Source organism: Acipenser ruthenus, chromosome 15, assembly GCF_902713425.1.
Source record: "Acipenser ruthenus chromosome 15, fAciRut3.2 maternal haplotype, whole genome shotgun sequence".
Lineage (NCBI taxonomy): Eukaryota > Metazoa > Chordata > Actinopteri > Acipenseriformes > Acipenseridae > Acipenser > Acipenser ruthenus.
Window position 1 is genome coordinate 28498386 of NC_081203.1, and position 26097 is coordinate 28524482.

Below are 26097 nucleotides of genomic sequence, written 5' to 3' on the forward strand. Positions count from 1 at the left end.
GGAGTGAAGGGGCGGGTACTAATGACCTCTAACCTCGGTGTCTTCTCGTCGCTTTATTATGACGTCACTAAAGAAGTCACAATGTACGATTAGCAAAAGGCATGGTTTTCATTTCTGACAGTGACTGACAGAGGGGTGCAATGAATCGGTGCCAGTGTTTTGTGGTAATGTAATACGTGAATTACTATATGTTGTTTTTCCAATGATAAACTATTAACATTTTGTTACCCTGATCTTAGAAATGATATTTAGGCTTCCGGCAAGAAACGTTTTGTGTTTCATAACTGAACTGAGTCCTATGTTAAAACCACTCCACAACAATACAGTGTATTAACTGGTTTCTAAATCTTTGAACAGCATTGTCTATGCTACTGATTCTGAAAAAAAGTATTAGAAAACAATACACCCGAGCAAATAAGAGATTTTATGAGAGGAACTCCTTCAAGTATACAATTGCATCCAGTTTCCAAAGTTCAGGAATATCACACAATACATACTCTTCCTTAGATTTAATTTACACATGCAATCTTAAAATTTGAACCTAGCTGAAAATTGTCCTATTTGGCTATCCATTACTGGTACCATTAATAAGATCACAGCCAAATAAGTCAGCAGTAATTCCACTAAATGATGCAGTAAAGGTTTAGTCAACATTTTTAAGCATGGGAACACTCCTTATTTCATGCACTTTAAACAATATATATCCATTGTTGGTGCATTCAAGGGCCAGTTGTTTTGCTGTTCATAAAAATGTCTCATCATTTTTTAAAGTCTGGGTGCCACTTAAAGTGCACAGGTTTTCAACACGAGTTGGGAACAGTCATGAAGGAGATGATAAGAGACCAAACACAAAGCAAAAAGAGCAGTCGGGCAAAGTACCGCATGCTTTACCCAAATCAGTATTTGCAGCTGGAACTGCAAGGAAAAAAGCAGAGTTTTTGAAGCAGAAATGGGGGAACGACTTTGACAAAGAGCTAAAAGGACCCAGAAAGCCTAAAGAAAACAACATCCCAAGCCAACCACTCTCAGCAGCCCAATGGAAGAAACTGAAGGATGATGCCAGGGCCAGCCATCATTTTGAAGTGAGCATGATGGAGAAGATGTTAGCTGCCAATAGTGACATTGATGTGGCCAAGTCCCTTCTGGCCTACGTTGCTATGGAGACAGGGACAGTTAGCTACGAACTGCTCCTTAGGTACTTGACACTTTGTGTTCATGGCAACCATGAATCAGAGGTCTTTGATGTGTATGATATAATGAAAAAACGGTTCAAGACCTTGGAAACCGGGGCTTACAGCCTCTTCATTAAAGGGTTCAGCAGGACAGAGAAGTGGCGAGAATGTCTATTGCTCTTAGAAAGCATCAAGAGGGTCATCACCCCCTCCCCTCGCAACTATGGACATGCAATCAACGGTGCTCTCTTACACAGTGACAGCAGGACTGCTTGGGTTTTGTATGAAGAAATGGTGGAGAAGGGACTGACTCCCAATCAGGAAACCTGGCAGGCATTCTTCGACAGTGACCGTTCAGCCCATGACAGTGAAAGCAAGTTGTCGTCACTTCTGTTGTATATGAGGAACAATCAGATATATCCTGGAGAGGCACTGGTGAAAAGCATCAAGGCGTGGTTTGAAAGGTAGGCTACAGTTCTACAGGCCTCAAATAATCATAAAAACTAAAGAAACCGTAGGGGATGGATGTAATGTGAGTTTATTATGTGGGCAAGGTGCAGATTAGAAGTCTATAGACTTGATTGACAGATTAATTTATTGAATTTAAAGGTTCTGTTCAGCCATCTGATTAGATGCAATTCATGAGTTTCACCCAGGTGATGCATATTACAGTCATATTGGTACTTCCGTCAACACATGGAGCAGCAATTGAAATTCTCCCTATAATCACTTTGACCTGCTTAAAAAAGGGTTTAAAGGGTTTATCGACCCTGCTAGCAGAGCAGATCAAAGCAGAGTAACATGACAAAAGCTTTAAAGTAAAGACAAAGACCTTGGAAAACAAAATGACCACGCTGTAGTTTGGATGATAAGTAACGAATACTCTGTATTTCCCTGCTGTTATAAAGTTTACTATGGTAAGTTTGCTTGGTGATTTACCATGATTTTACCATACCTACACTATGAGTTTACTATGCTTGTCTAATCTATACCATCTACCAATGTAGACAATCATACATTCATTCCGACATGCAGTTTGTGGTGACATGCTTTTAAGTGCACAGTAGGTGGCAGCATTAGTGAGCTGTCACAAAATGGCGTCATATCCCACAGTATTATAGGATATGTATTATAGGATAAATTAATGAAATCCAAGGTCAGATTATATGTGCACTTTTGACCATTCATTTTAATGTGTACAGTTTTACACAAGAACACATTATAAAGCTGGGAAACATGTACTGCCTTATATCTAGTAAGCAATGTTTAAATTGCAGAAGAGTTGTGTTTAAGATATACAGAATCTCATATTATTTAGTGTTACGGGTGAGGCGTTACGTTTTAATAATAATACTCAATTTATGAAGATAAATTATGTTTGTTTTTTTCTGTTTGCTTTTTCTCTAAGTGTTCCAGGTAACAAATGGAATGGAAGTTGGACAACCCCTGAAAACAGGTACATAATGTAAACACCCTTTTCAGAAGAGATAGCTTGTTCTCTTTTACAGTCATTTGTACTTATTTAGCAAGCAGCAATTGCATTATACATACATGCATTCTTTATATATAAAGAAATAATACTTGGAAAACCCAGCGAAGACACATCTTCAAACAGTGAGTCCGTTCTACTGATGATGTCTGACAAAGTGATAAATGCTGAGTCAAGTGCAACAGCCCTCATGCTTCACTGATGCTTCCCCTTGTCATTCCCTTTGGTTTAGTGGCCACTGTAGGAACTGCTGCTCAAGCCTGGAGTCCATCCAGCTGACTGAGGATGAGTATAACCAGTTGAAGGAGAAGGTGATGAATGATGTCATACAGGGCAAAGACGTGTTTAAGAAGACAACTCCTCAGGTAAGCTCACAGTGGATGTTATTTTAAAAGCATGTATCCATCTAACCTTTATTTTAATTTCATAACTGGCAATATAATGTATTTTAAAGCCCCAATTAAGTATGATTACATTTTAAACCATTTGCAAACTTCATTTTGGATGGCCTTGAAGTTAATTGCAGTGCTTTTGCAATAGACATGTTGTTTTGTTTGCATGCTTGGTTGTTTTCTTTTTGCATTTCAGTGACGTAGGGGGCAGTGCCTGGGGTTGTGATTGCTAAACTGTACAAAGCAAAGTGGGAGATGAGATGAATTGACCAATGTGAAAATGGGAAAGTACAGGGGCATACTGTTGAGATATTCGCATTATGTTGAATCAACTGTGAAATTCTTATTTTGTAGCATTCAATTAGATTAACACTTATTTATAACAAATGCAAGAGGACTAAAAACATTTTTCCCCACTATGCAGATTACTCCAGTCATTACATTAGCATTACTTTCCTCCTGCTTCAAAGTATCGAAAGCAATTTGCAGTTTAAAGGGGAAAACGAAATACATGATTCAAAAGAGTAGTGAGCAAATTTAAATATCTACCAGACAGGAAATATCAAGAGAAAAAAATAATCTGTTAATATGAACAAGTGCACTGTAGTTGCTTTTTTTCTTAAAAGTAGCTCTGGCATGCTTTCCTGTTTTAAAAACTCCATTTTACTTCGATGCTAAATTCTAGTACTCGGCTAGTTTGCCGACATTTTAAGCAGAAAAAGAAAACCTAAGCTAAACAAATTACTTCCCCTAGGTGGCACCACTGTCCCATTAACATTTTGAAAAAATGAGGGGAAATCCGTTTGGGAGTTTTTTGGCCACAGTTCACTGCAGTTTTTTTTTTTGTTTGTTTGTTTTTTGTTTTGTTTTTTTTATAAAATGCATGAATATTTCTAAACATAATTGGCCCAATTTTTCCTAAAGTAAATGCACATTTTAAAAACAAATTTAGTCAACTAAAAAAAGCTGGAAAGCACTTGGCCCAACACTTCTTTCTTGCTTATTTTATACATTTGCAATTGCTGTATTCATCTCTCTATATTTTCCTTTGCACTTGCTTTGAAGATTCATGAACAAAAAATCCTGGGTTATATTACTTTGGTAGTAATCAAAGAAATAGTGGCTTCTCAAATTGACAAGTCCTTACAAACTAATTGGAAAAGTTATTTTCTTACAAGAAGGTGAGCTCATGTTCTTCAGAAGACAGAAAGCCCACCTACAGTCATGCACTACAGTTTGAATCAAAACAGAAAGCTGTCCATTCCTCCACCAGGCTGGCTCCAAACTTCCGTCTTAAACGGGGGATTTCCAGCAATGTGTCCTGCGCACTTCTGCAGGATAGTACATAATCTGCAATATATCTGTCTGCAGTTTTGCAGTACTGTGTGGTAAAGCCTTGCACCTTCAGTGTTGCCTTGTATTGATCTTATACAATGAGCTTCTATTATTTAACTGCTTTTACATCCTGCAGAATCTTGACTTTGACTTGTGTACAAATCCAGTGGTTCACAAGATTTAAAAAAAGAAACTACAGCTATGTAATATCACTGCAAAGTAAGCCATGATTAAGTATGTAGTTTATAATTAATATTAAGCCATTGCTGCAAGTTTATGCTTATTGTGTTAATTTTGCTCAAATGTACTTGCCTAAGACTTTCAACCTTGAGGCAGTTTCACTAAGCATTTACTTCAGTGCATACAGTAGTTTGCAACGGTTTTGGTAACATTAACAATAAACTGGTAATGTTACACCACTAGCAAGAAGCAGCTACGTGCAGTACATGGTAGCTCTCAAGCTGGGTTATTCATTTCATGTTTTGTAACATGAACATTTAGTTTTTCTTTTTGCTTTCTGAATCTGTTCTAGAGCGAAAGCAGTGTAAAAAACAGATACTGGTTTCAAATTTCAGCCATTAACTGATAACACAGCATGACCCTGGAAAGTCCCTTCTCATTGTGCTTTAACCCCCAATAGCAGTTCAGCTGTATACACCCAGGAACACACTGAAGAACTAGGTGGAATCTAAGTCATATGGTTCCACCTATCACCAGTTACTAAAATCTTTACAAAAAAAAAAAGTTTGCTAGTGATTTCCAGTATTTAAGCTGACTCCTCTTTCTGTTGCATTAGCAGCTAGCACAGTAAGGGTTTTTGTGACTTTTGGCATCACATCACGTTTTGGTATTTTTCCTTTCTACTTGGGGCTTCCTGTGTGGATTAATACATGATACACCAGTGTTGAAATTTCCATGCACTAATAGCCTTACATATAAAATCCTTTCCTGTGTCCTTGCTTGCACATACATGTAGGAATTTTGTGGCAAATGCTGTTCTATCTTAAACCACAAATGGCTAGGTACTAGCTATGTGCTATAGCTGGATTTTCAGAGCTTTTAGTACTGGCTTGTGCAATCAAAACACTATGATACTAACCTAAAATATGACTGCCTCATGCCTTTTTCGTGTACAGCAATGCTACTACATATTCCTGTTTGTACAAGCCTTTGTTTGAAGTGAACCCAAGCCAAGTACTCTTAAGTATCAGCTTAAATACCTGTTGAAAACACCTTGTTTTATTACTTGTGAAAACAAGAAAGGGTTGTTCTTTTCCCAACCTAACAGGTTTTTTAAGCAAGCATTTTAAAATATAAAATATAGAAAGAAATTAAAATATAGCAACTCAACATCAGCCAGCTTTCAAAATATATAAAAATGAAAGCTATGTTACAGCATTTTTGTCTTTAAAACTGGTTGAGCAAGTGAGTGTCTATTTAAGGACGTGAGTAGACAGTTGTTTAAATGTTACCATTTGTTCTGTACAGGTAGCTTGCGAGTTCAGGTATCTAAAGACAGAACATTTTGTTCTTGGCACGTCTGCTTTTAAATATCCCCTAGGCTTTGGAATGTGTACAGTGCATATAAGCATGCTCAGTCTGGGATTCCCCACTTTTACAACTGGAGTGCGGTTCTGCTTTTCAGGCCAGACAATGACCGAAAGGAACCATATAATTAATGAATAAACCATCCTCCTTTAGGGACTTCTTAAAACTTAAGGACAGAAGAATTATGGAAATAGTTCTCTTTGTTGTTAGCAAACTTTGCTTTTAGTTGCATCAAAAGGTCTCATTTAGAATCAGTTGCTTAAATTTTAAATGCATTTTAATGCTGCACTGATGTAAGTCTTTTGCTGTGCAATTCACCATATGCAGCTGTGGTGTTCTAATAGGTGCTAGCATTTCTTACCTTTCAAAGGGTTTATCAAAGTCAGTACATAGTGTGTCCTTTCGAAACAAGATCCTTGAAAGGTTTCATGGTAGACTGCTGATAATATACTGTATACTGTGGCAGGTTAGACTCCAGGAGAGGGACTACACTACAGTTTTATTTGGAGCCAGCAGCTGCAGACATTATGCTGAAAAAGGAGAAGTCATAGTTTTGTCCAGAGGAAATACAGAGAAGGCAGAAATGTGCACTAGAATTAAAAAAAAGTTTTAAAAAAGAATGTCTTTAGAAGATGGAGGAGGAGTGCTCAGTGTAGTCCGACTTATATATAGAATATCACACAAGTGGACTTGCTGTCCGTTCTGTCTTTGAGTGGGTGGAAATCAGCTTATTATCTTACACAACACACTAAACTATATATTTTATTAAATATAATTAAGAACAATTTAACAGTATAGCTGGTAGCTTGTTGATTCCAGTGATGTATTGTACCCCTTTGACCAATGAAAATTTAAAATCGTAATAAACTGAATTTTCAAAATGTGAACAGATCCATCTTCTTCTAAATAATGTGGACTATTCAGCACCAGCTGAGCAGCATTAAAGAGTTGTTTGCAAGTTGAAAGGTGAATAAGCAAACAGTTGGAAATTCCCCTGAAGCGTGGATTCAACAAAAGGCATCCTGTACTTTGGAATCATTCATAGTGTATGTGCACATAAGCCAATTGAATGGAAAGTAAAACTCCTGGAACAGTCAGTTCAATGCAAGGCCAATACAATGTTTACAGTGCCTTTCCAAATACTGTGGAAATACTCGAATTACAAAAAAACTATAACCAGTAAAAAAAGGGATTTATTATCATAGCTACTAGTGAGAATAAGGGTTTCTAAAAGCTTACTGCATGGGATTAGTTAATGTTCTTAAATATTCATTCTTTACATCCAGACTGCTTATGTTTATTGCTGGCTTTGCAAATGTGTTTTGATTGTATGTTTTTTGATCTACAGCTAGTAAGGAAGCAATGTAATACACAACAAAGTTCCGAGGGCTGATCACAGTTATATTTATTTGGGATTATTCCTTATTCGTTAGATGATCGTTCAGGTGCAATCACTTGCTGTTCCATGATTTAAAATGGAAAGGTCAATTTATTTTTAAGGAATTGGAGAGCTTCAAGAGTTTTGTGAAGAAGAGACCCCCTTTTGATGTTGTAATTGATGGACTGAACGTTGCCAACACCACCAGTAAAGGAAACCAGTCAGAAACAGTGAGTAGTGGTTGGATATTTCTACCTCCCTTATTTGCTTCAGGTCTCTCATGATTCCTAATCTGTAGTACTGTATATACTGTATCAGACTAGGGCTGGGTATCGTTAGACAGAAACTGAATCTTTTAGCATTATTCCATTAAGCCTGTTTTTCAATGTTCTAAATCTGAACAGTGTTACCTTTTGTCAACCAATGCAATGGGAAGTGTTAAAAACATGAACAAACATTATGCATTTACTGCCAATGCAGAACTATTGGTTAATTTACTTAACTGGTTTACTCTGTTACAACATTCAATATTAAAGATTGTTCATTAAAATCGTTTGCCTGTATCTGAAGTGTATCTATTTAGGGATTTAGTGAGCAAGGGGTCCGATGAGCAGCAATTATCATAGTCATCTTATACACATATTCATCTGTCCCATTTCTTGTTGGTAAGTAGTATATATATATATATATATATATATATACTGTTGTGTTTATTGTGTGTTATATAGCCATAAATACTGTAGCTTTGAATTTCTCCCTAATTTGGGTGGGGGAATAGCAATATCTCCACACACAACATGGCAAATCCAACATGTACAAATCGGAAGTCAGTGATAACCAGATGACATGCTGTGGTTTTCAGTTCTCACTGGCTAGGAGGAACTTAATAAAAGCAGTGGAGAGGTCGCTTACAGCTCTGTCTTATGAAATGAAAATCTCAGGAAGCTACAAGCCACAGCATGTGTCAGCATTTAATGATGTAAAAAAAAGCTCTTTCTTCAGTGCAAAAAGTCCCTCAGAGCATTGTTTTTAAAATAGAACCAGATCCTATGAACTGCACAGTAGCAGTGCAGGGTGACTTTAACCCTAACCAGATATACAAAATAATGTTATTCCTAAACCATTATCACTGTGCTTCCAGCTTTGAACTAGGATTGTGTTTTTCCAGTTAGAAATGCATTGTTATTTTTCCATCATACTTTCAGCATTTTGTTTTTATTTAAATTCTAGAGCATTTCTTTATTTCCAAATAAATGGCTTTCCCCCTTTGAACTACAAGTACAGTATGCACACACTACCTCAAGGGGCACATGCATAAAAGGATATATTGCATAAAATTATTGGCATCATCTCTTTTGTACAAAATCCCATGACAGAACCATCAAACCACTATACAAAGCTTGGCCTGCAAAGTGAAAATAAGTATATACATTTTAATAGTGCTAGTCACTGAGCTAAGTGTAGGTTTCTTTTCCAGTATCTTTCTTTCACCAAGATTAAAATCTCTAAATGGAGTTTGTGATTTTATTTCTTATTACACTGTAAGGATACCGTTTATTGCAATGCTTGCTTAGTGACTTGCCTGCATCATTGTTAACGTCAGTGTGTTTCAGTACAAGAGGTGTGTCGCTATTTTTATGCACCTATGACAACATAGCAAACATTCTCACTGTGTTTTGTGGGAACTATGGCAACAGGAATGCAACATAAAATCTGTCCCACATCTTTGTAATATTCAGTTGCGTTTCAAAACTAAATATAGAGATCTACCTCTTTAGAAAGAAGTAAATCGCAATGTATTTGATGACAGCTAGTCTTATTACATAAACCCAATCGTATTTCAGCTCTCTGTTGTACCTTGTATTGAGATTATGTGTACTTTAAGGTAGCCGGAATGGTTTCGTTTTCCAACAAGGTGTGAACAAGGAGTAGTGGTGACTTTGAGTCTCCTTTCTCTTTTAGTATCAGCAGACCCATAATGAGCCAATGACTGCACCTAAGCCCTTAAAGGCATATTAATGAACTTTTAGCAAGACAGTGTGAAGTCAGTGAACTGCAAACGTCACGTTTGATGGGGTTTTGGAATAGAAGTATAAAGAAAAGAAACAGACCATTTACAGATAAAAAGTGTAATCTGATCTGCGTGTAACACTAGAGCAGCCACAGGGGGGGTAGTGGAGCTGCAAGAGTAGCTGTGCACACAGGTAAAGGAAGTTTCCAGAGCCGCTAATACAGAAGTGAAGGGCAGTCATGGATCTCTTCAGAGTTTCCATCACCAATCGGTAAAGACCCCATGTTGTTTACATTCCATTACACTCAAAGGGGCACTCTCTGCATTAAATTGATTGAACAGAATCAAATAAACCCCATGAACTACATCTTAGCATGATGCAGTCTTTTTATTCAGCTGTTTTGGATTGAAATCGAGAGAGAGTTGACTTACAGTACTGGGGGTAATCTAATAGTGGTATGTTGAAATTGACAATCGGAGAAATAAAAGTACCTGTGACAGCTTGGGTTGAACCTTTTTATTTTTATTTTTAATTATTCTAACCTAGGCTAGAAGACACATTGTCTGTCATTCAGTGCAATGTTTTATCCTTTGTGCAATATTTTTCCTTTGTGTTCCTAAATGCTTACTAAAACGACTTGTTTAAGTGAGAAGGTTTTAAATAACTCTTGGAGCATGCGCCACGTTACTACTTCTGTTCACAAACTTAAAACACTTGTTTATACTGCATTTTGCAAGTTCTCTGAGGCAGCATTTCCTGTACTCTATAAACTGCTTCCCTTGTGATGTTCTGTTTGTATTTTACAGTCCAGTGTGTGGCTGGAAATCAGATCACATTTAATAAAGGAATTTTTGATGTAATAACTGTATTTTCCACCTGACTGTAGCCCATGGTGGAATCTTGTTGACTTTTGGTCTGAGGTAGGTAGGTGCTTTGCAGCCTCTGTTAGCTGAGCGCTGTTACCACAGTAACTTCCTGTGGGGGAAGATAGTATATTTTTAGATATTTAACTGAAACAGTTTAGAAGCAAACCTAAGCATACACTACAACTCAATGTTGAGTTTCTCTCTCTTTCTATGTATACAAAGTAGACGATATACTATTTTACTGTATAAAAAGAGGGTTTTTTACACAGACACACACTGACTTTTCCCACAGCAATAGCCATTACAAACATAATGGCTGCACTGTAGTTTGAAGAAAAACTTTGTGTTTTAACTCACTACTTGATATCATAGGGATGAAAACATAAAAGTCTGTCCTTCTATTGAGCTGACGCTCTCTGTAGTGGCTATATTGTCATGGAGCTCCAAGTCCTTGTGCTCAGCTTTCAAAGCAGCTCAGCTTCAACAGTGCTGCTTCTGCTGCACAGTGGGGAAAACCCCTTATTAATTATGCATTTTTTGCAGGAAGATGAAGAGACATACCTGACTGTCTGAGTAAAGAACAATTTAGTACAACCAAAATGAAAAACTGCCTTTGCAAAACTACCTAAATTCTTAGGTTTGGAAATTTTGTGAGGTCCTATTTTGAAACAAGTGCAAATGCAATGGCACATTTTCTGTGAAGAGTAAATAATTATAACGGTATAAACAAAATGAGTTTTGTGATCTCAAATGTGGCACATTAGCAAATAGCAACAGTGGTCCTTCCTCTTAGAATTGGGTTGTTTGGCGTAGGTTTGTGAGGTGCCTTGAATAGTACCTCATCTCTAATGTGGTGCTCCTAACTAGCAGCCTGTTTTACCAGCTAGGGTATTCCTACTCTGAATGTTTAGGGGCTGAACCAGCTTTTATTAAACAAGTGCAATAAGGGGACCCTGCTAAACCTGATGGGGCACAGTTAAAAAAAATGCAGTAGTAAAATCAGGGTTAAAGGCTGTGTCAAATGCTTCTTCTAGCAGGAGGGCCATGTTGCACAGGAAACAAGTGCACCCACAGAGCCTGAAAGGGGATTTCTTCTTTCCACCAGACCTAGAAGTGACTAATGCAGCAGTGAAAGATTCTCATTATTAAAACTGGTCTGTTTATTTATGTGCGTGTCTGTGGCTTTGTCTCAGTTATACCATGTAGTTTTTGTTGGTGGTAGAAAATAGTATTGGCAACAAACACCAGACATGAAGTGCAAAGATTATGCATGATGCAAATCAAATGAATTAGGAGGTAAAATAAAAAATAAAAAAAATCAATGGAATTTAAAACAGCAAACCCATTTAATTGTTTTTTTTAACAATATTACAGAAGCTGTGCTGCCATTTGATCCCATTAAACCTTCAGGAACCTGGAAAACATGGATATAATGATTACGTGTTTGTAGCAGGACAGAGGCCCTGTGCATGTGTATATATATATATATATATATATATATATATATATATATATATATATATATATATATATATAATCGTGTGTGTGGTATGTAATTGTGTATATATTTGTGATTTCTTAATTAGTATTATGTGTGAAAACTCATCCCTGCAGTGTTGAATTCTATGTACTTACCCCTCCAAATGGCCAGGCCACCAAACATGTGAGAATGTGTGTTTGAATGGAAGGCCTGACCTCACTGGAGGGGAAAGAAAAAAAGCATGTGAGAATTGTGGTCAAGCTAGATTGGCAGTTAATCATTTAATATAGCTTGGCCACATATATAGGATCTGAGACAGCTCCTGGAGTGAGTTGATTTTGGAATAGACTGGGAGCAGTAGATTGTGTTCTGTGTCCCTGCACCGCAATAGCATTAGCTTGGGTGCTGCTTTTGTTTTGTACATTCCATTTGTTAAATTACTGTATTTATTTAGTTTTGTTAAAGAAAATATATATAATATTTTAAGTATTTCAAACAATGCCTAGCATTTAGAACTGCGTTGTTGTAGTTTATGAGGGAGTGGGCTGAACTGGGATCCAGGAAGCTGGTGTGCTGGAAAGAATCTGTTTTTACTGAACTGTGGGTTGGAAACGTTATAGCTTTCCAAAAGAGTACCATAATCTCCCCGCTAGCTCTCAGGGACTTTCTCAAATCAGGGTGACAAAATCAGAAAAGTCCCACCCGTACAAAAGACAGAGTGAGAGTGAAAGAGAGAGGGAGGGGGGAGAGGTGTCTTTGAAACATGTGGGATGACAGACGCATAAATGTCTTTCCTTTTATGAATCCTGGTGGTGCATCAGATGCACCATTGCAGGTGCAGCCCACCTACACCTGCCCAAAATCAGTATTTGCAGCTAATAATAAAAACACGAAAATCAAGCTCCCCCTAAGACAAAATAGAATAGAAAAAAGTACAATTGAAAGGTGCGCTAATATCTAATGGGATCTCTTTTAAGTCTATCTGGATACAGATATTAACATAATCTGTAACACAATCCTCGCACAATCCTTTTAGAACTTGAGTTCTGCCACAGCGTAGTCTACTCTGTTCTTTTTATTTTTGTGGTTTTAAGTTTCTGGGCCTTCTGTTTAAAAAAAAAAAAACATGAAACATGATCCAAAGCTATTCACTTTTCTAAGTATGTGTTGTTTTTTTTTCATTCCTTTGTCTAAATGGGAACATTGTGAGCCTTTCGGTTCAATTTCTAATCTTATTTAAGGTGCTGTTATGATACTGCAGTATTAGTACAGTTTAGACTTGAGCATTGCACTTGTTTGCTAAAGCCCCTTTCACACTGACACTCCTAGGTCCCGACCTGGGTTCTCGCTACCCGGGTCACAATTCCGCATAGTGTGAAACCATGTACCTGGGTCGTACCTGGGTCGCAGAGACCCACCTCAGGATGTGGGTCGACACACTTTGACCCGGGTAATGAGCGAGATAAAATGTATGACGGCCGTTCGTAAACTGACAAAATAACAAACAGCCACACATGCATGAAGGTTTCACTTCCGCAAGGAACATTTCTGTTTGTTCTGTTTAGCCATATTTTTGTTGCTTGAGACACACCATAAATCCAGATTGCAGTAGGGATGAAGAAACATTTGCTCTAATCAACATTTGAGCCGACAGTTCAATCCTATGCACGTTGTGTATTTGCTTCTGTCACCCAGGTCGACCCTGCTTTATCAAAAGCAGTGTGAAATCGCGTAGCCGGCCGACATGACGCCGGGTCCCTACTGGGTAGGTTCCGACTGGGCACATTAAGCCTTTAGAATCTCCAATATGTAGCTGAGCTGTTATCCATTTTACATACTTACAAGACATTGTAATGCATTATGGTAGGCTCTGTTAGAAAGCAAGTCCCTTTCTACTATCACACATTTTAGCACAATGGTTTTGCACCAAGGTTATCCTGAATTAAGCTCAGGAGCGAATAATTAACTCCTTAGTAAAACCTGAAATGTGTCAAATTGTTATACAATATGAGTCCTAATTCTATCCCTGTTTTATGATTCATATCACTATAGTGTCACATGTAATTATGAAGTGCATCAGTTTGTTTGTAGATCCTTCATAACTCCATGCGAGTGAAACAATGGAAGACAGTAGGGGAATTTTCAGAGGAATTTCTGTCATGTTTGTATTGCAGTCTGTCTTATGCATCTCAATGCAACATGAACGTGTACCATTGCATGTCAGGAATGGAAGGGGAAAGCTCAGCCAGTGGTGGTTTCCCAGGTAAAACATTACACCTCTCTGACTGTATACCACTTCCTTGCAGTGAATTAGCAGAAACTCGAGAATCCTGTTCTCCTTTCTACAGGGGAGGCCTTTGTTTGAATGTACCTGGTAGTAAATTCAGTTTACATTTAGGTATACTCAGCAAGATTTAACTGATTGATTACCAAGGCTTTAAAATTCATGCACTTGCCTTCAACATAACAAAAGGGAGGTAGGGATAATATTACAAATGCTAAAAAAAAGCTTTTATACCTGGGTTATCACTCCTTTAACCTAAATCATGTTGCAAATACATACGCCAGCCCAGTGATTCCTGAAATGGCAGGAAAAATAATCACAGAATTTGACTTAATAGCTCACCCAGCTCATTCCAGACAGTAGTAACGTTTTTTACACTGCCACTGATTATGGCTCATTACAAAAGCTGATGAAATCTTCAGAAAAGTTGGGTATTACAATGACTTAATCTGCCAAGTTAAACTAAAACTAAAAAACACGGTCCCTCCTACAATATCACACTTCCTCTTCATTCTTGAACTTCAATTCAGAACTGCCTTTGCAAAAATGTTTTGCCCACTTCCTTGTCATCAGGAAATCCCCCCCAGTGATCTCTTAAAGAATAAGAATGCAACACTAGGGGGAGGACCACAGGGGAGTAAATCTAGATATAACCAGACGAACATAAGGTTCCACAAATATGCCCTCATTCACTGGGGGGGGGGGGGGGGGGACAAGTATATCTCTTGGTCTCATTAGGTTCAGCTACAAGTACAAAACATCACTTAGTGATGGAATAAACACAGTATGTACCATACAGTATATTCCTTTGTAAAAAGGTAAAACAGAAATGCACAAAAGAAATGTAGAAACAGACAAGTGTGGTTAGATAAGTCTAAAACGCGCCTGCCTGTCTGTGGAGTAGGTTCATTCTTCTAGAACTCCGCAAAGAGAATCTCATTGTAAAAAGCTGACATATAAATAGATTCGGTCACTTTTGATTTCACTTTACCATGTTCTGATTTCACTTTACCAGTATGGAGTATGTGCCTTCTATTGGGATAAATCCCTTTCTCCTCCTTGTGTCGTACATAAGGGGTCTAGCTGTCCTAAATATTGTAATATGCACAGTAAGTTTGAACAAAAATGTGCTCTGTGTTTTAAAATATGACACTGTTAACGTTAAGTGGTTGGCCAGCTGGGCATAGCTAGGAATTGGACAATAAAAAACTTCCATTGTTTAGTTGTTGGGTGTTTAAGTTGTTTTGGAGAAATACAAAACCACACCTTGCCATTTACTGATTCTCATTGCTTGAGTTTGAAAATCTCCAGTCATATCACTTTTGCTACTATGATAGCTCAGAAATGCAGAGAGCTCGGTGTGGAAACACCTGACAACCAAACGCCCACTCTCAGCCGGTTCTTTCAAATCTCATTTGCAAGAGGTGCTTTTAGTGTACGTTCTTTTATACGGGTATGTGATATCCCTGTTTCCCCCTCTCTCAGCTGCTGGAGGTAGTGTCTCACCTGGCCCAGCAGAACCTGAGACTGCTCGTTCTGGGTCGCAAGCACATGCTGAGGGGATCTCGCAGTTGGGACAGGAAAAACATGTCTGTTATTCAGCAAAAGGCAGACTGTTTCTTCACCGACAACATGTGAGTTCAATGAGCTACAGTAATATAGGGAATATACACCCACAAATGAGATGCAGTTTCAAGATTTATTCTGCCTGTCCTGGGGGTGGGTAGTTCATCAGTACTGATGGAGTTTTAAAGAAAATGGTAAATGTAGAAGACATAGCTTTATTGAAACCTTAAACATAAAATGCTCAAGTTCTCAAAAGATCTACTGGCGTAACCGTTTTATTTATTTTTCTAAACCAGTTCAGAAGATGATCCATTCCTGCTGTATGCCACCCTACACTCAGGAAACCACTGCAAGTTCCTGAGTAGAGACCTCATGAGAGACCACAAGGCCTGTCTGCCCGACAGCAGCACCCGACGCCTCTTCTTTAAGTGGCAGCGCGGACATCAGCTAGTTCTGTCCAGCTACACCGCTGGAAGGAGGATTCGCTTTGAGGTGGGACTGGACAGAATGCTTGAGTTAATAGTGATTCAGAAAGTAGGCCAGTGCATGCAGCAGAACCATTGAGAAAGCTGCTTTGGGTGAAACTCATTCTATCCTGCCTCTGCCAGCAGATCACCTTTTTAAGGTAGTGGAGTTTTATCAGGAAATGCATGGTTGAAGATGAGGTAAAACAAAGGGAATAACTTAAGGAACAATAAAGAAATGGACAACCAGAACCTGAGAACCAGTAACTCAGCAGGTCTGATTGATTTTACTGGAGGGTAGTCCAATAAAAAAACCAAACAAATTCAGAACCACCTTCTTTTTAAAATGACATTTTTGTTATCACTTTTTTTTATGGTAATCTTAACTTTATTAATCAGGGCTAATCTCTAATAACTCTTCATTCCCAGACTGTGCCTAAGTATGACACTATAATCCAGACAGAAGAGAACTCCTGGCACATTCCTTATGATGAAGACGGAGTGGAGAGATACTCTTATGAAGTGCCAAGAAAATGGTTGTGTCTTGAAATGAAAAGATGAGGAAAGCTACCAAAATGTGTATTTCCCTGTGTATTTTTATTGAAAGAGCAAAACATATATTTCAGTACTATAGGAGTGTATTCTGAAAAATGGTGTGTATATTGATAATAGGGTTACATATTTTGTGATAGATAAAACAAACAAAAAAATGCCCTGCTAGGAACAAATTCTGTAAACAAATATTCTAAAAACGTGCTTGGACTGTAGTTCTGTGTATGAAACTTCATTATCTCAGTATTCACACCCAGAAAATAAAGTTAGATAAAAGAAACAACCTAATGAGCTGTTTTTATGAACTAAATTCATAATCCACCATTGAACATCAGTTGATATGGTCTGCATTTTAGGGTTTGTATAAAAGCAGTTGATGTAAAGAGAAAGAAGTTCAACTACAGATCTGTATTTGTGAATAAAAAAACCAAAATTTCCCCTAAAATACCTGCAGCTGCATGGGTTAAGGGAAGACAGGCTTCAGTAGTCACAGTTTGCTTGGGATGAGCCCAGTGTTCCTTTTCAATTCTTCCTTCACCAAAAAGCACAGTCACACGCCTATTAAAACTCCAAATGTAGCTCACCTGCCACTTTTCAAAAAGGTAAATGAGAAAAAACAAACAGTTAACTATAGCAGTCTATGCTCAGCAGGAATTAACAAGTGGTAGTTAAATTGTCAGTTACCTTCCTGGCAATGAGTTTAACTCAGTGGGTGTGGTATTGACTATATTTAGGTGGTACAGATAGATTTTGTATATGTCTCAAAGAGTGAATAAATGTAAGCTTCCTATAGTTTAGACAGAGCAGAACAAACCCCCTACCTACTATAAATGGTTTAGTCCAAGAGTACCTAATTACATTCTCTCGTTCAATATCATTTATGTGAACCAGGGTGTCCTAATGTATTATGATGTTATAAATATGTTAAATAAACCAGTCTACTTCAAAATTGTTGTCCTGCTCACTTTGAACTTTATATTATCTTAAACAAAGAACAGTAACTTAATAAAACATAAACTCCCTCCACTGAAAAGTGAGTTTGCATATATTACCTACTATTAAAGGATCAGGTTTTTATATTGTTCTATTGTTAACTGACCTGTTTTACAGTATGGGTTTCCTGTTAAGATATGTATTTTTACAACTAATTGTTTAACCAACATCAACTTCCTGCCATGTGTGTCAGTCTTACTACAAAAATGAAGTTGTTTCCTTTTCCTGAAGATTTGCATATTTGTCACACCTAAATAAATAATAGTTACAATCTTTCACAACAGTAACTAAGAAGCCAATTATCTTTCCAACAGTCTCGTATAATGTAATTTACTGTTGATTTTAAAGACAATAATATTAATCTTCAATTTTACACAGAAATAGCAATTACTTGTGTATGTTAGCCTGACTTGATGACAGTCTGTTTTGTTTACACAGGACTTAATGTGATAGTGTCTAACTCTGTGCATTTTATATTAGGTATTTTCAGTCAGTAAGAATCACAGAACGCATTTACTAAAAGTTTAAAATTTAAAACCGTTTTTTTAATATAATTTTGCCTCACTTTCTCTATTTTAGCCTCAAAGTCTCTAGTTTTCAATATGTCATACTTACCAGACTAAGAAGCTACCAAATTCAGTACCACTGACTTAATTTATTTAAAAATATTAGGGAATACTGTGAATGAGGCAAAGTTACTAATGAACCAGTGTCCTGTGTCGAGTCCATTCTTAACCTTTCAAGCAGCCCATTTCCTTGCTGTTGATGCACTCTGAATCCTTCCACTGCTTTTCTTCATATTATCCTCTATGGCCGCATCTACAGCTATAGCCAAAAGTTTTGCATTTTAGGAATGAGACATCATTTAAAATAAACATAATAATAATTTTGATATTTTATTCAACATCATGTAATCAAATAAACTAGATTTGAAAATGTCACATATTTGAATGTGTCAGTTTTTTGTTAAGTATATAGAAAACTACAAAGAGCAATGTAATTCAATATGTTAACATGACATTGTTCAGCAGGTTTCATTCAACTTTATGAAGCAGAATTAGTTAATTTTATTGGGTGGTGCAAAACTTGGGCATAGCACACGGAAAATGGATCTGCAGAGCATTGTGAACAAAAAAATACTGTAATTATTCAAATAATAGAACATGTTTTCTTTAAGGAAATCATTCCAGCTCCAGGGTTTATTTATTTATTTATTTATTTTTCTCACTCTCTATATATTTATTATAGACGCACACAAACATCTCGCCTAAAATAAAAACTACCACCTCTTGCAACCAGCCACGTCAGTAAGGTAGGTCTAATGCAAAAAGCAAACTCAGTTCTGCACCGCTGCTCTGTTGCATTGTCTCATAGAACGCCTCCCTCTTTCCGGTGACCCCGGTAGTAATTTTTCGGCGCATGGGTAAATTTCTTCCGGGTGAATTCTGCATGTTGTGCCTAGTTCAGTTCAGTTTGTAATACAGTTCAATCTTTTTTTTATATAAGTACGTGTAGAATTGTATCAAAATGTCCAGGGGATCGAGTGCGGGCTTTGATCGGCACATTACCATCTTCTCTCCCGAAGGCAGACTCTACCAAGTAGGTCAGTATAAAAGTTATTTATCTTCAACTTTTATTACGTATAGCGGCATCTCTAGTAACTGCCCAGTCATTATGGATCTCCCATCCCCCACAACTAGAATATTAAAATATGTTTATTTTTAATGTACCTTTTTCAGATCAGTTAAGGTATTGAATACTATTTAGATTTGTACGGTGTGCCTCGGTTTTTTTTTATTTTTTTTTATTGAATAGTTGTGCGATGGAAATTGCAGGCTATGAGGCCTTATGTTGGGTTTAGTGTTACGTAAGGAACGTGCAACATTTTGATATGCATTTTGAACTACTTCGTTTAGAGTATTTTACAATATTTGCACATTCTTTTCTAATTTGATGTTTTTGTAAATTTGCGTTGCTTTCATAAGCAGTACAAACGGGAGCTATGTTAGCTGTTTCAGGATTAATTGGTATCAGGATTATCACTGTAAACCATTGCAGTTGTGATATAGCATCTTTACAGAATTTTATTATTTTTTTACGCACTTGCATTCATAAACAGAGTTTTGCATGTAGGGAGAATTTCTGCTGCTACCATTTTTTAACGTATTCATTTTAATATTTTAGAATATGCATTCAAGGCTATAAACCAAGGTGGCCTTACCTCAGTAGCTGTCCGTGGGAAGGAATGTGCAGTCGTTGTCACACAGAAAAAAGTACCGGTATGTATGCAAAGATGCAGGTGCCCAAATTAGCAGTAACCCTGTTTAGTATGATCAGTTTTACCACCAAATAACGATTAGACCACAAAATAACCTCCGTGACTCTGTGTTGACCAGAGTCAAGTTAGCAGTTTTGGCTTTTTTTTTTTTTTTTTTTTTTTTTTTGCATATACATATTTTTTGTTGTGTTCTTGTGTGTCTCACTTCATGTGAATGAATAGGTCTGCATACCTCTACCGGAAAAAAAAAAAAAAAATTGAAATGTGTTGTGCAAAAGACAAGTCGTTTTTGACAACTGTGTTCATTTTGCTGATAATGGTAATCATGACACGATACAGTCAGTATTATAAAAGGTAACTGGTTTATTCAACTCAACCAGGGTTTTCATAGAAACACACTCATTTTAATGAGGTAATCTATTACTTAATTTTGAAAAATGAAGCAAAAGAGCATCTTTGAGAGAGGTGTGTGGGGTGCACTTTTCTGAGTCAGATTATGCACAGACTTAACAGAAAGCCTTTTTATTAGGTAATTTTAATTCTGTCTTTCAGGACAAGCTTTTGGACTCCAACACTGTCTCTCATTTGTTCAGAATAACTGAAAACATTGGCTGCGTAATGTCAGGGATGACAGGTAAACTACTTGTGAAAGAAACATCTGTAAAAACTGTCTCAAACATTTTGAGAGAAATCCTGATAGGATGAATTAAGGAAATGTTTCAACTATAACATTTCAGTAATAAACATGGGTTGTTGTGTATGCTGTATAGTTTGTACAGGGAATGAGAGTGTAGAAACTTGTTTTGTAGCAAAACAAATATTTATAAGTAAATATTTATGATAATGAAAGTAGTACTGTGCTTATCTAAGAGTTTTATTTTGATTTTCAGTATCAGCTGTGTGGCTCCAGCAGTCTGATGGGCTGACTGTTCTAATCAGTTTATACAGCTCTCTACCCCTCCAATTAGTTTTTATGTTGAGTCATAGTGTGTATTAGTCACAAGCAGCTGATGATGCTTGGCCTGAGGTACCACACACAGTGCTTGACTCTAATTTCACGTGATTGTTTACTGTATTTCACTGTGTTCCTGGTTTTTGTCTACCTCTTTCAGCTGACAGCAGGTCTCAGGTCCAGAGAGCACGCTATGAAGCTGCTAACTGGAAATACAAGTACGGCTATGAGATCCCAGTAGACATGCTGTGTAAGAGAATCGCAGACATTTCTCAAGTGTACACACAAAACGCTGAGATGAGACCTCTCGGCTGTTGTAAGTATTGTTCTGCTACTAGAAATTATTTGCATGTGTAAGTTAAAGGTCCAGTGTGGAAGAAAGTAGTAAACACTCGCCTAGGGTTTATATACACTGTAACTTTAAGCCTATTAGAAAGACAGTTTGTAGAAAAATAATCTGTTCAGTGATATGTATTGCTTGCACTGGGCAGTATGACCCGGAGCAGCTAGTTATCTACAAGTTGTGGCTCGCATGGTAAAAGCATGACCTTGTGGTGTGCACGGTGAGTCATACAGTCTGAAGGTGCGGGGGTTCGCATCCTGGCTATGTGGTCACCGGTTTTTGCTGGGGATTCCGGACGGAGCGTTGCAATGGGTCTGACGCTCCTGTGGGTAAAACCTCATCGTGCTACAGTGAACTCTGCTGGCCAGGTGCCTAGTGAGCTCAGGCACACACCTACAGGGCTGGCCTTTGACCTCCAGAGGCCGGAAGCTCGCTTACATCTGCTTTTGGGTTCCTGGGTGTAAAAGAGGAAGCTGGCTTGGTCACAGTTTCGGAGGACACCCACTGAGCCTTCAGTTCTCCTAAGCTTTGTGGGGGAATTGCTGCTGGCAGGGGGGAAAACATTGTGCACGCTAAATAAAAAATAAGTAAATAAAAAACAATTGTAGATGCACAAGATTGTTGTCTTTTTTTATGTATTTATTAATTTGGCAGATGCCTTTATTTTATTTCCCAAATTTAGACTTGCGTTATGTGAGCTCACGTCTGCTAACCCATTAGTCCATTGATTGTCAATGTTTACCACATTTCTGACTGAAATGTTTAGGTTTTTATAAAGGTTTGGTTCATTGCAGGCATGATCCTGATAGGAGTGGATGCAGAGAATGGTCCTCAGGTATACAAGTGTGACCCAGCAGGCTATTACTGTGGATTCAAGGCCACTGCTGCTGGGGTCAAACAAACAGAGGCCACAAGCTTCCTGGAGAAGAAAGTAAAGAAGAAATTGGATTGGACTTTCGAGCAGACAGTAGAGGTAAGAAGCAGCTCATCATGGTGACTTTTGAGGTTTTCATCTGCAAACATCTTCCAAAACTGACTCTTGTAGCCAAGTAAGAAATGTTCAGATTGTGTTTCCATTAGATATGCCAAACTGTTTTTATTTATTTATTTTATTGTATTTTATTTTGGGTTATGTCAAAGCTCCTCAGCGTCTAATTGTGTAACACATCAGTTGTCTGGCTAAAGAAACATCACAAGCTTGCAAACATGATTCAACCTAAACTATTGTCAATGGACAATAGCCATAATGCCATGTTTAGCCTGTATGATCATCTCATTAATGGTTGTGTTTCCTTAATGTTGATAATTAAGGAGCTGAATTATGTTTCACTCAATTGATTGTGCAGTATATAAGATCTAATCTATTTTTGTTAGTTGCTTAGTGTTCAGTAAAATTGTTAGAAGAAGCCATGTTATTTCCAAGTTTGATAGGTACTTCTCTACTTCTGGTGATGCTCTTTCTAACATGGATTATGAAGTGCCAAGAAACGTGCATTATCTGCAGACAAAAGTGCAAGTGTTGAAAGCGGCGGGTAACTGTACAAGAAAAAGAAAGATGTTGTAGATTTCAACATTCCTCTGAACACTTTTGCAATTATTCTGAAAAAACAGGGTACAATAATACAGGCCTATGAACAGCAAACTGTGGATGCAAGTCGTCAGCGTTTCCAATTTGCGCAATACCCTGATGTTGAGGACGCCTTGCTTTTGTGGTTTTAAAATGCCTGTGATCAGAATGGGGCATGCAAATTTCAAGTGCAGTTAATTTGCAGTGTATACTTTTTAAATGTTCACTTACAGGTACAACCATATTTTCAGTCAAATGCAATGTTGCATGACATTGTACACATGCTTGTCTTTTTGTGTGTCTGTATTCTGAAGTAGTCCTCGCATTTCAGTTTTCCAAAGAGGATATTTAGCTTTTGTTCATTGAAGTGATTAGTACATTGGTCCAGGTTTTGTAACTTGCGTTACAGATCATGTTATGAAAGAATATTATTTTTGTTTTCCAGACCGCAATAACCTGCCTGTCAACAGTCCTGTCTATTGACTTCAAGCCCTCCGAGCTAGAAATTGGGGTTGTGACAACAGAAAACACGAAGTTCAGGTGAGTGGGTCTTCTGTAAAAAAAAGGAGCTTTTTAACGAGGAGAACATTCGTTTTGTGTTGTGATGAACTACTAATACAAACTTTAGTTTGTCATTTTTGTTTGTAGTATTGTTGGCCAAGTTCAAGTCACCACAAACATTTCACTTTCATTTGGCTGTATAAAACAAAGGCTATAAATGAAAGGGGATTTTTGGGTGGTTTAATAGTAGTGCCGTAAAGGGTTGGTTTCAGTTTTTAAAGGTGTAACAACCAAGTCTTTTGAAAGTGTGTTTATATTGCCAGGATTACTGAATGTGAAGATGGCTGAATGTTTGTGGTTTTATACTTCTTACTCATTTTTATACTTTCCTGAATCAGGATTTTATGGTTCACATTTATCTAAATGACATAAACCAGTACAAGATGTTTTGCATCTCTTCTGTTTTCCAGGATTCTTTCAGAAGCAGAGATTGATACACACCTGGTGTCCCTAGCAGAGAGAGATTGAAACTGGATTGGGAGTATGCCCCTTAGAGCACTGTTTAAGAATATAGACTGCAGGTTGAGAGCTGTATGCCCATTGTTTGCTGTACATTTACCCTGTTCAAATAAAGCTGAGGTTTTTGAAAAATATGTCTTTTCTTTTTTCTTTGAAATGAAACACTTAACACTTTATTCAGACATTATGCCAAATATGTTGCCATTTTGAACAGTGACAGTACATCATATTTATTTGAGATTGGCTGCTGACGTACATGGAAATATGGCAGTTGCCATAAGTAACTACATGTGGTTATTCTAGCTGATTTCCCCTCTGCTGAGAAATATCAGGTTGTAGTTTTTCCTTAATCCGATGAAGCAGAGTATGTAATGAACTTGATATGTATTACTTACAATATAAGTAGCACACTGGAGCTGTTAGTACTGTGGATCACCATGACTTGCATACACAGTAGGCTCATAATTTTACACTGATAGGCTGGTCATCAATCACAATGACAATGAAAAGCTGAAAAGGCACCAGTTTGTAAATAGAACATGCATAATGAACAGCAAGAAGCATATTTTAAAATTTCTCCCCTCATTAGAAAATGCTGCATACTGAAGCTGATGTTACCATAAAAAAGATGATGTAATCAAAACACTGATGACCACAGCTGATGTGATGTCATAAATAAGTAGCTTGAGACTTAATATAATAATATAATCAAACTTAATATGAGCCAATGTTAAAGTAGAACATTCTCAAAGGTTTGTAATTTTTTTTATATATATATATATATATATATATATATATATATATATATATATATATATATATATATAATATTGTTGTAGTAGGATAATATTTTTAACTAAATGTTATATTTTGTAATTGGTACTGATTATAAATAATATTTAATATGTATTTCATTGGCTATGTTAAAGCTGTCAGGGCTGTAAAAAATATGTATTTCCATGTCACTGGAGCATGTTTTACTGGAACAGTTCTAAACAGGGAAACTGCCATTTTAAAATTTTCCAGGAATTGCGGTTAGTACCCATTATTGGGAATCAGAATGCACATTATTTGATGGTTAAACCAATTTCATAACAAATCATCACTCGACAATTTATAATTACCGCAGATAAACAACACATTTGAACTGCGTAAAGGTGAGCGTATTGTTAAACTGAAAGTAACCACTACAGGGATCTGTATCTTCAAATACAATATCGTACTAAAATATCAAAGCCAAAAGAAAGTTTAAAAAAACAAACAAAAAAAATGTTTCAACGTTTATGTGCCTCCTTTTCTTCTCCAGAACCCTGTTTCTTTGTTTCTTTTGTAGAGCCAGTGCACTTCAACTGGTCCACTACAGATCTTGAAAAAATACCAATATATATCTGCACGGGCCACGAAAGGTAGTTTTTCACCACGTTTATTTTTCAAACTACTTCTCATTTCTGAGGAAAAGGGAAATCGATTGCTTCAGCAGCGTCCCTTTCCTGTACTGTAGGGAAAGTGAAAGTAGCGTGTAAAATCTGAGACGTCTTTGTCTGTTTCGTCAAGCGCTTCAGCATCCAAAACACACACACACACAAAACCCATCAAAACACACAAGCACTCGCTCACCCACCGGGACACACATGCGCATAAACTGTGGTATTGTCACCGTCATTGAAACCAAAACAAATGTTTATTTATAAAAAATAAATAAATACAAATGGCTTAATCAACCGTAACGGTCTGTTTTGAGGTTACAGTAGGTCAACTGATGATGATGCTGTAGTGCACTGTGACTAATCTTTTTGTGTTGTCTGTGTTGTTTCTAGTTCAAGACTTGTTCACCAAGTCTAGCTTTGGTGAGCCAATCCCAGTTCTGCCAGTAGGAAGATATGCCAGAAGATTCAGAAGTGGCTTCAGGGATACCGACACAGACCAGGCTATAAGCACTTTCACGTCAGGTATAATAAATTGGTTTCTCCCATTCACTTATAGAAACTTAAACCCACAGTATTTTTAATGCATTTTTTTTCAGTTATTTGAAAAGAAGAAAGCATCTTGTGTTGAAATGCTGTCTGGTGTTTAAAAGCTGTCTGAACTGAACTGGTCCCAGTTAGAAACAGGCCCTAGTACATTAAATAAGGCATGTTTTCAGATAGGAATAAATAATTGTAACAATATAAAACTAGCAATAAACAACTTAACACCTCTTTCCTGAAAGTTGCTAGGTTCATATATAAGCACCGCAAACCAGCACAGTTTATTTATTTATTTATTTTTTGCTAGGGCAACTTAGTATACCGTCTCCAGGTCAACATAGTACTTTTGTTCAAATATGTGTCACCTCTTGAGGCTATCTCTTCCTGCAGCTGGCTCCAATCTGCTCCCTGAATGCCCACTGACCTCTAAGGTGACCAG

At 37.3% G+C, this 26097-nt stretch overlaps 2 protein-coding genes across 5 annotated transcripts; both read left to right on the forward strand.

Annotated features, from left to right (window-relative positions):
- Positions 1-57: 57 nt before the first annotated feature.
- LOC117422111 (mitochondrial ribonuclease P catalytic subunit-like) lies at positions 58-17487 on the forward strand. 4 transcript variants are annotated; one of them, XM_058987715.1, is made up of 8 exons: positions 66-164; positions 1430-1636; positions 2581-2628; positions 2894-3026; positions 7437-7544; positions 15442-15590; positions 15819-16014; positions 16416-17487. In XM_058987715.1, the coding sequence occupies exons 2-8, from the start codon at positions 1464-1466 to the stop codon at positions 16545-16547; spliced, it is 939 nt and encodes a 312-aa protein (XP_058843698.1). In that variant the 5' UTR covers positions 66-164; positions 1430-1463; the 3' UTR covers positions 16548-17487. The 4 variants fall into 4 exon arrangements, with proteins under 4 accessions (XP_034761645.2, XP_033892664.3, XP_058843698.1 ...); XM_034036773.3 differs by having other exon boundaries at positions 59-1636; XM_058987716.1 differs by lacking the exon at positions 1430-1636 and having other exon boundaries at positions 73-164.
- Positions 17488-18902: 1415 nt separating this feature from the next.
- Positions 18903-23825, forward strand: LOC117422013 (proteasome subunit alpha type-6-like). The gene is made up of 7 exons (XM_034036605.3): positions 18903-19134; positions 19716-19810; positions 20362-20443; positions 20922-21077; positions 21899-22077; positions 23117-23211; positions 23643-23825. Exons 1-7 carry the CDS (start codon positions 19059-19061, stop codon positions 23698-23700), a joined length of 741 nt encoding a protein of 246 aa, XP_033892496.1. The 5' UTR covers positions 18903-19058; the 3' UTR covers positions 23701-23825.
- The last annotated feature ends 2272 nt before the right edge of the window (positions 23826-26097 follow it).

Coding starts and splice junctions, on each gene's coding strand:
- LOC117422111 (XM_034036773.3), top strand. CDS start 663: ATGGGAACACTCCTTATTTCATGCACTTTAAACAATATATATCCATTG. Junction 1,637..2,580: donor ATCAAGGCGTGGTTTGAAAG/GTAGGCTACAGT, acceptor TTTTTCTCTAAG/TGTTCCAGGTAACAAATGGA. Junction 2,629..2,893: donor TGGACAACCCCTGAAAACAG/GTACATAATGTA, acceptor CCTTTGGTTTAG/TGGCCACTGTAGGAACTGCT.
- LOC117422013 (XM_034036605.3), top strand. CDS start 19,059: ATGTCCAGGGGATCGAGTGCGGGCTTTGATCGGCACATTACCATCTTC. Junction 19,135..19,715: donor AGGCAGACTCTACCAAGTAG/GTCAGTATAAAA, acceptor TTAATATTTTAG/AATATGCATTCAAGGCTATA. Junction 21,078..21,898: donor GATGAGACCTCTCGGCTGTT/GTAAGTATTGTT, acceptor GGTTCATTGCAG/GCATGATCCTGATAGGAGTG.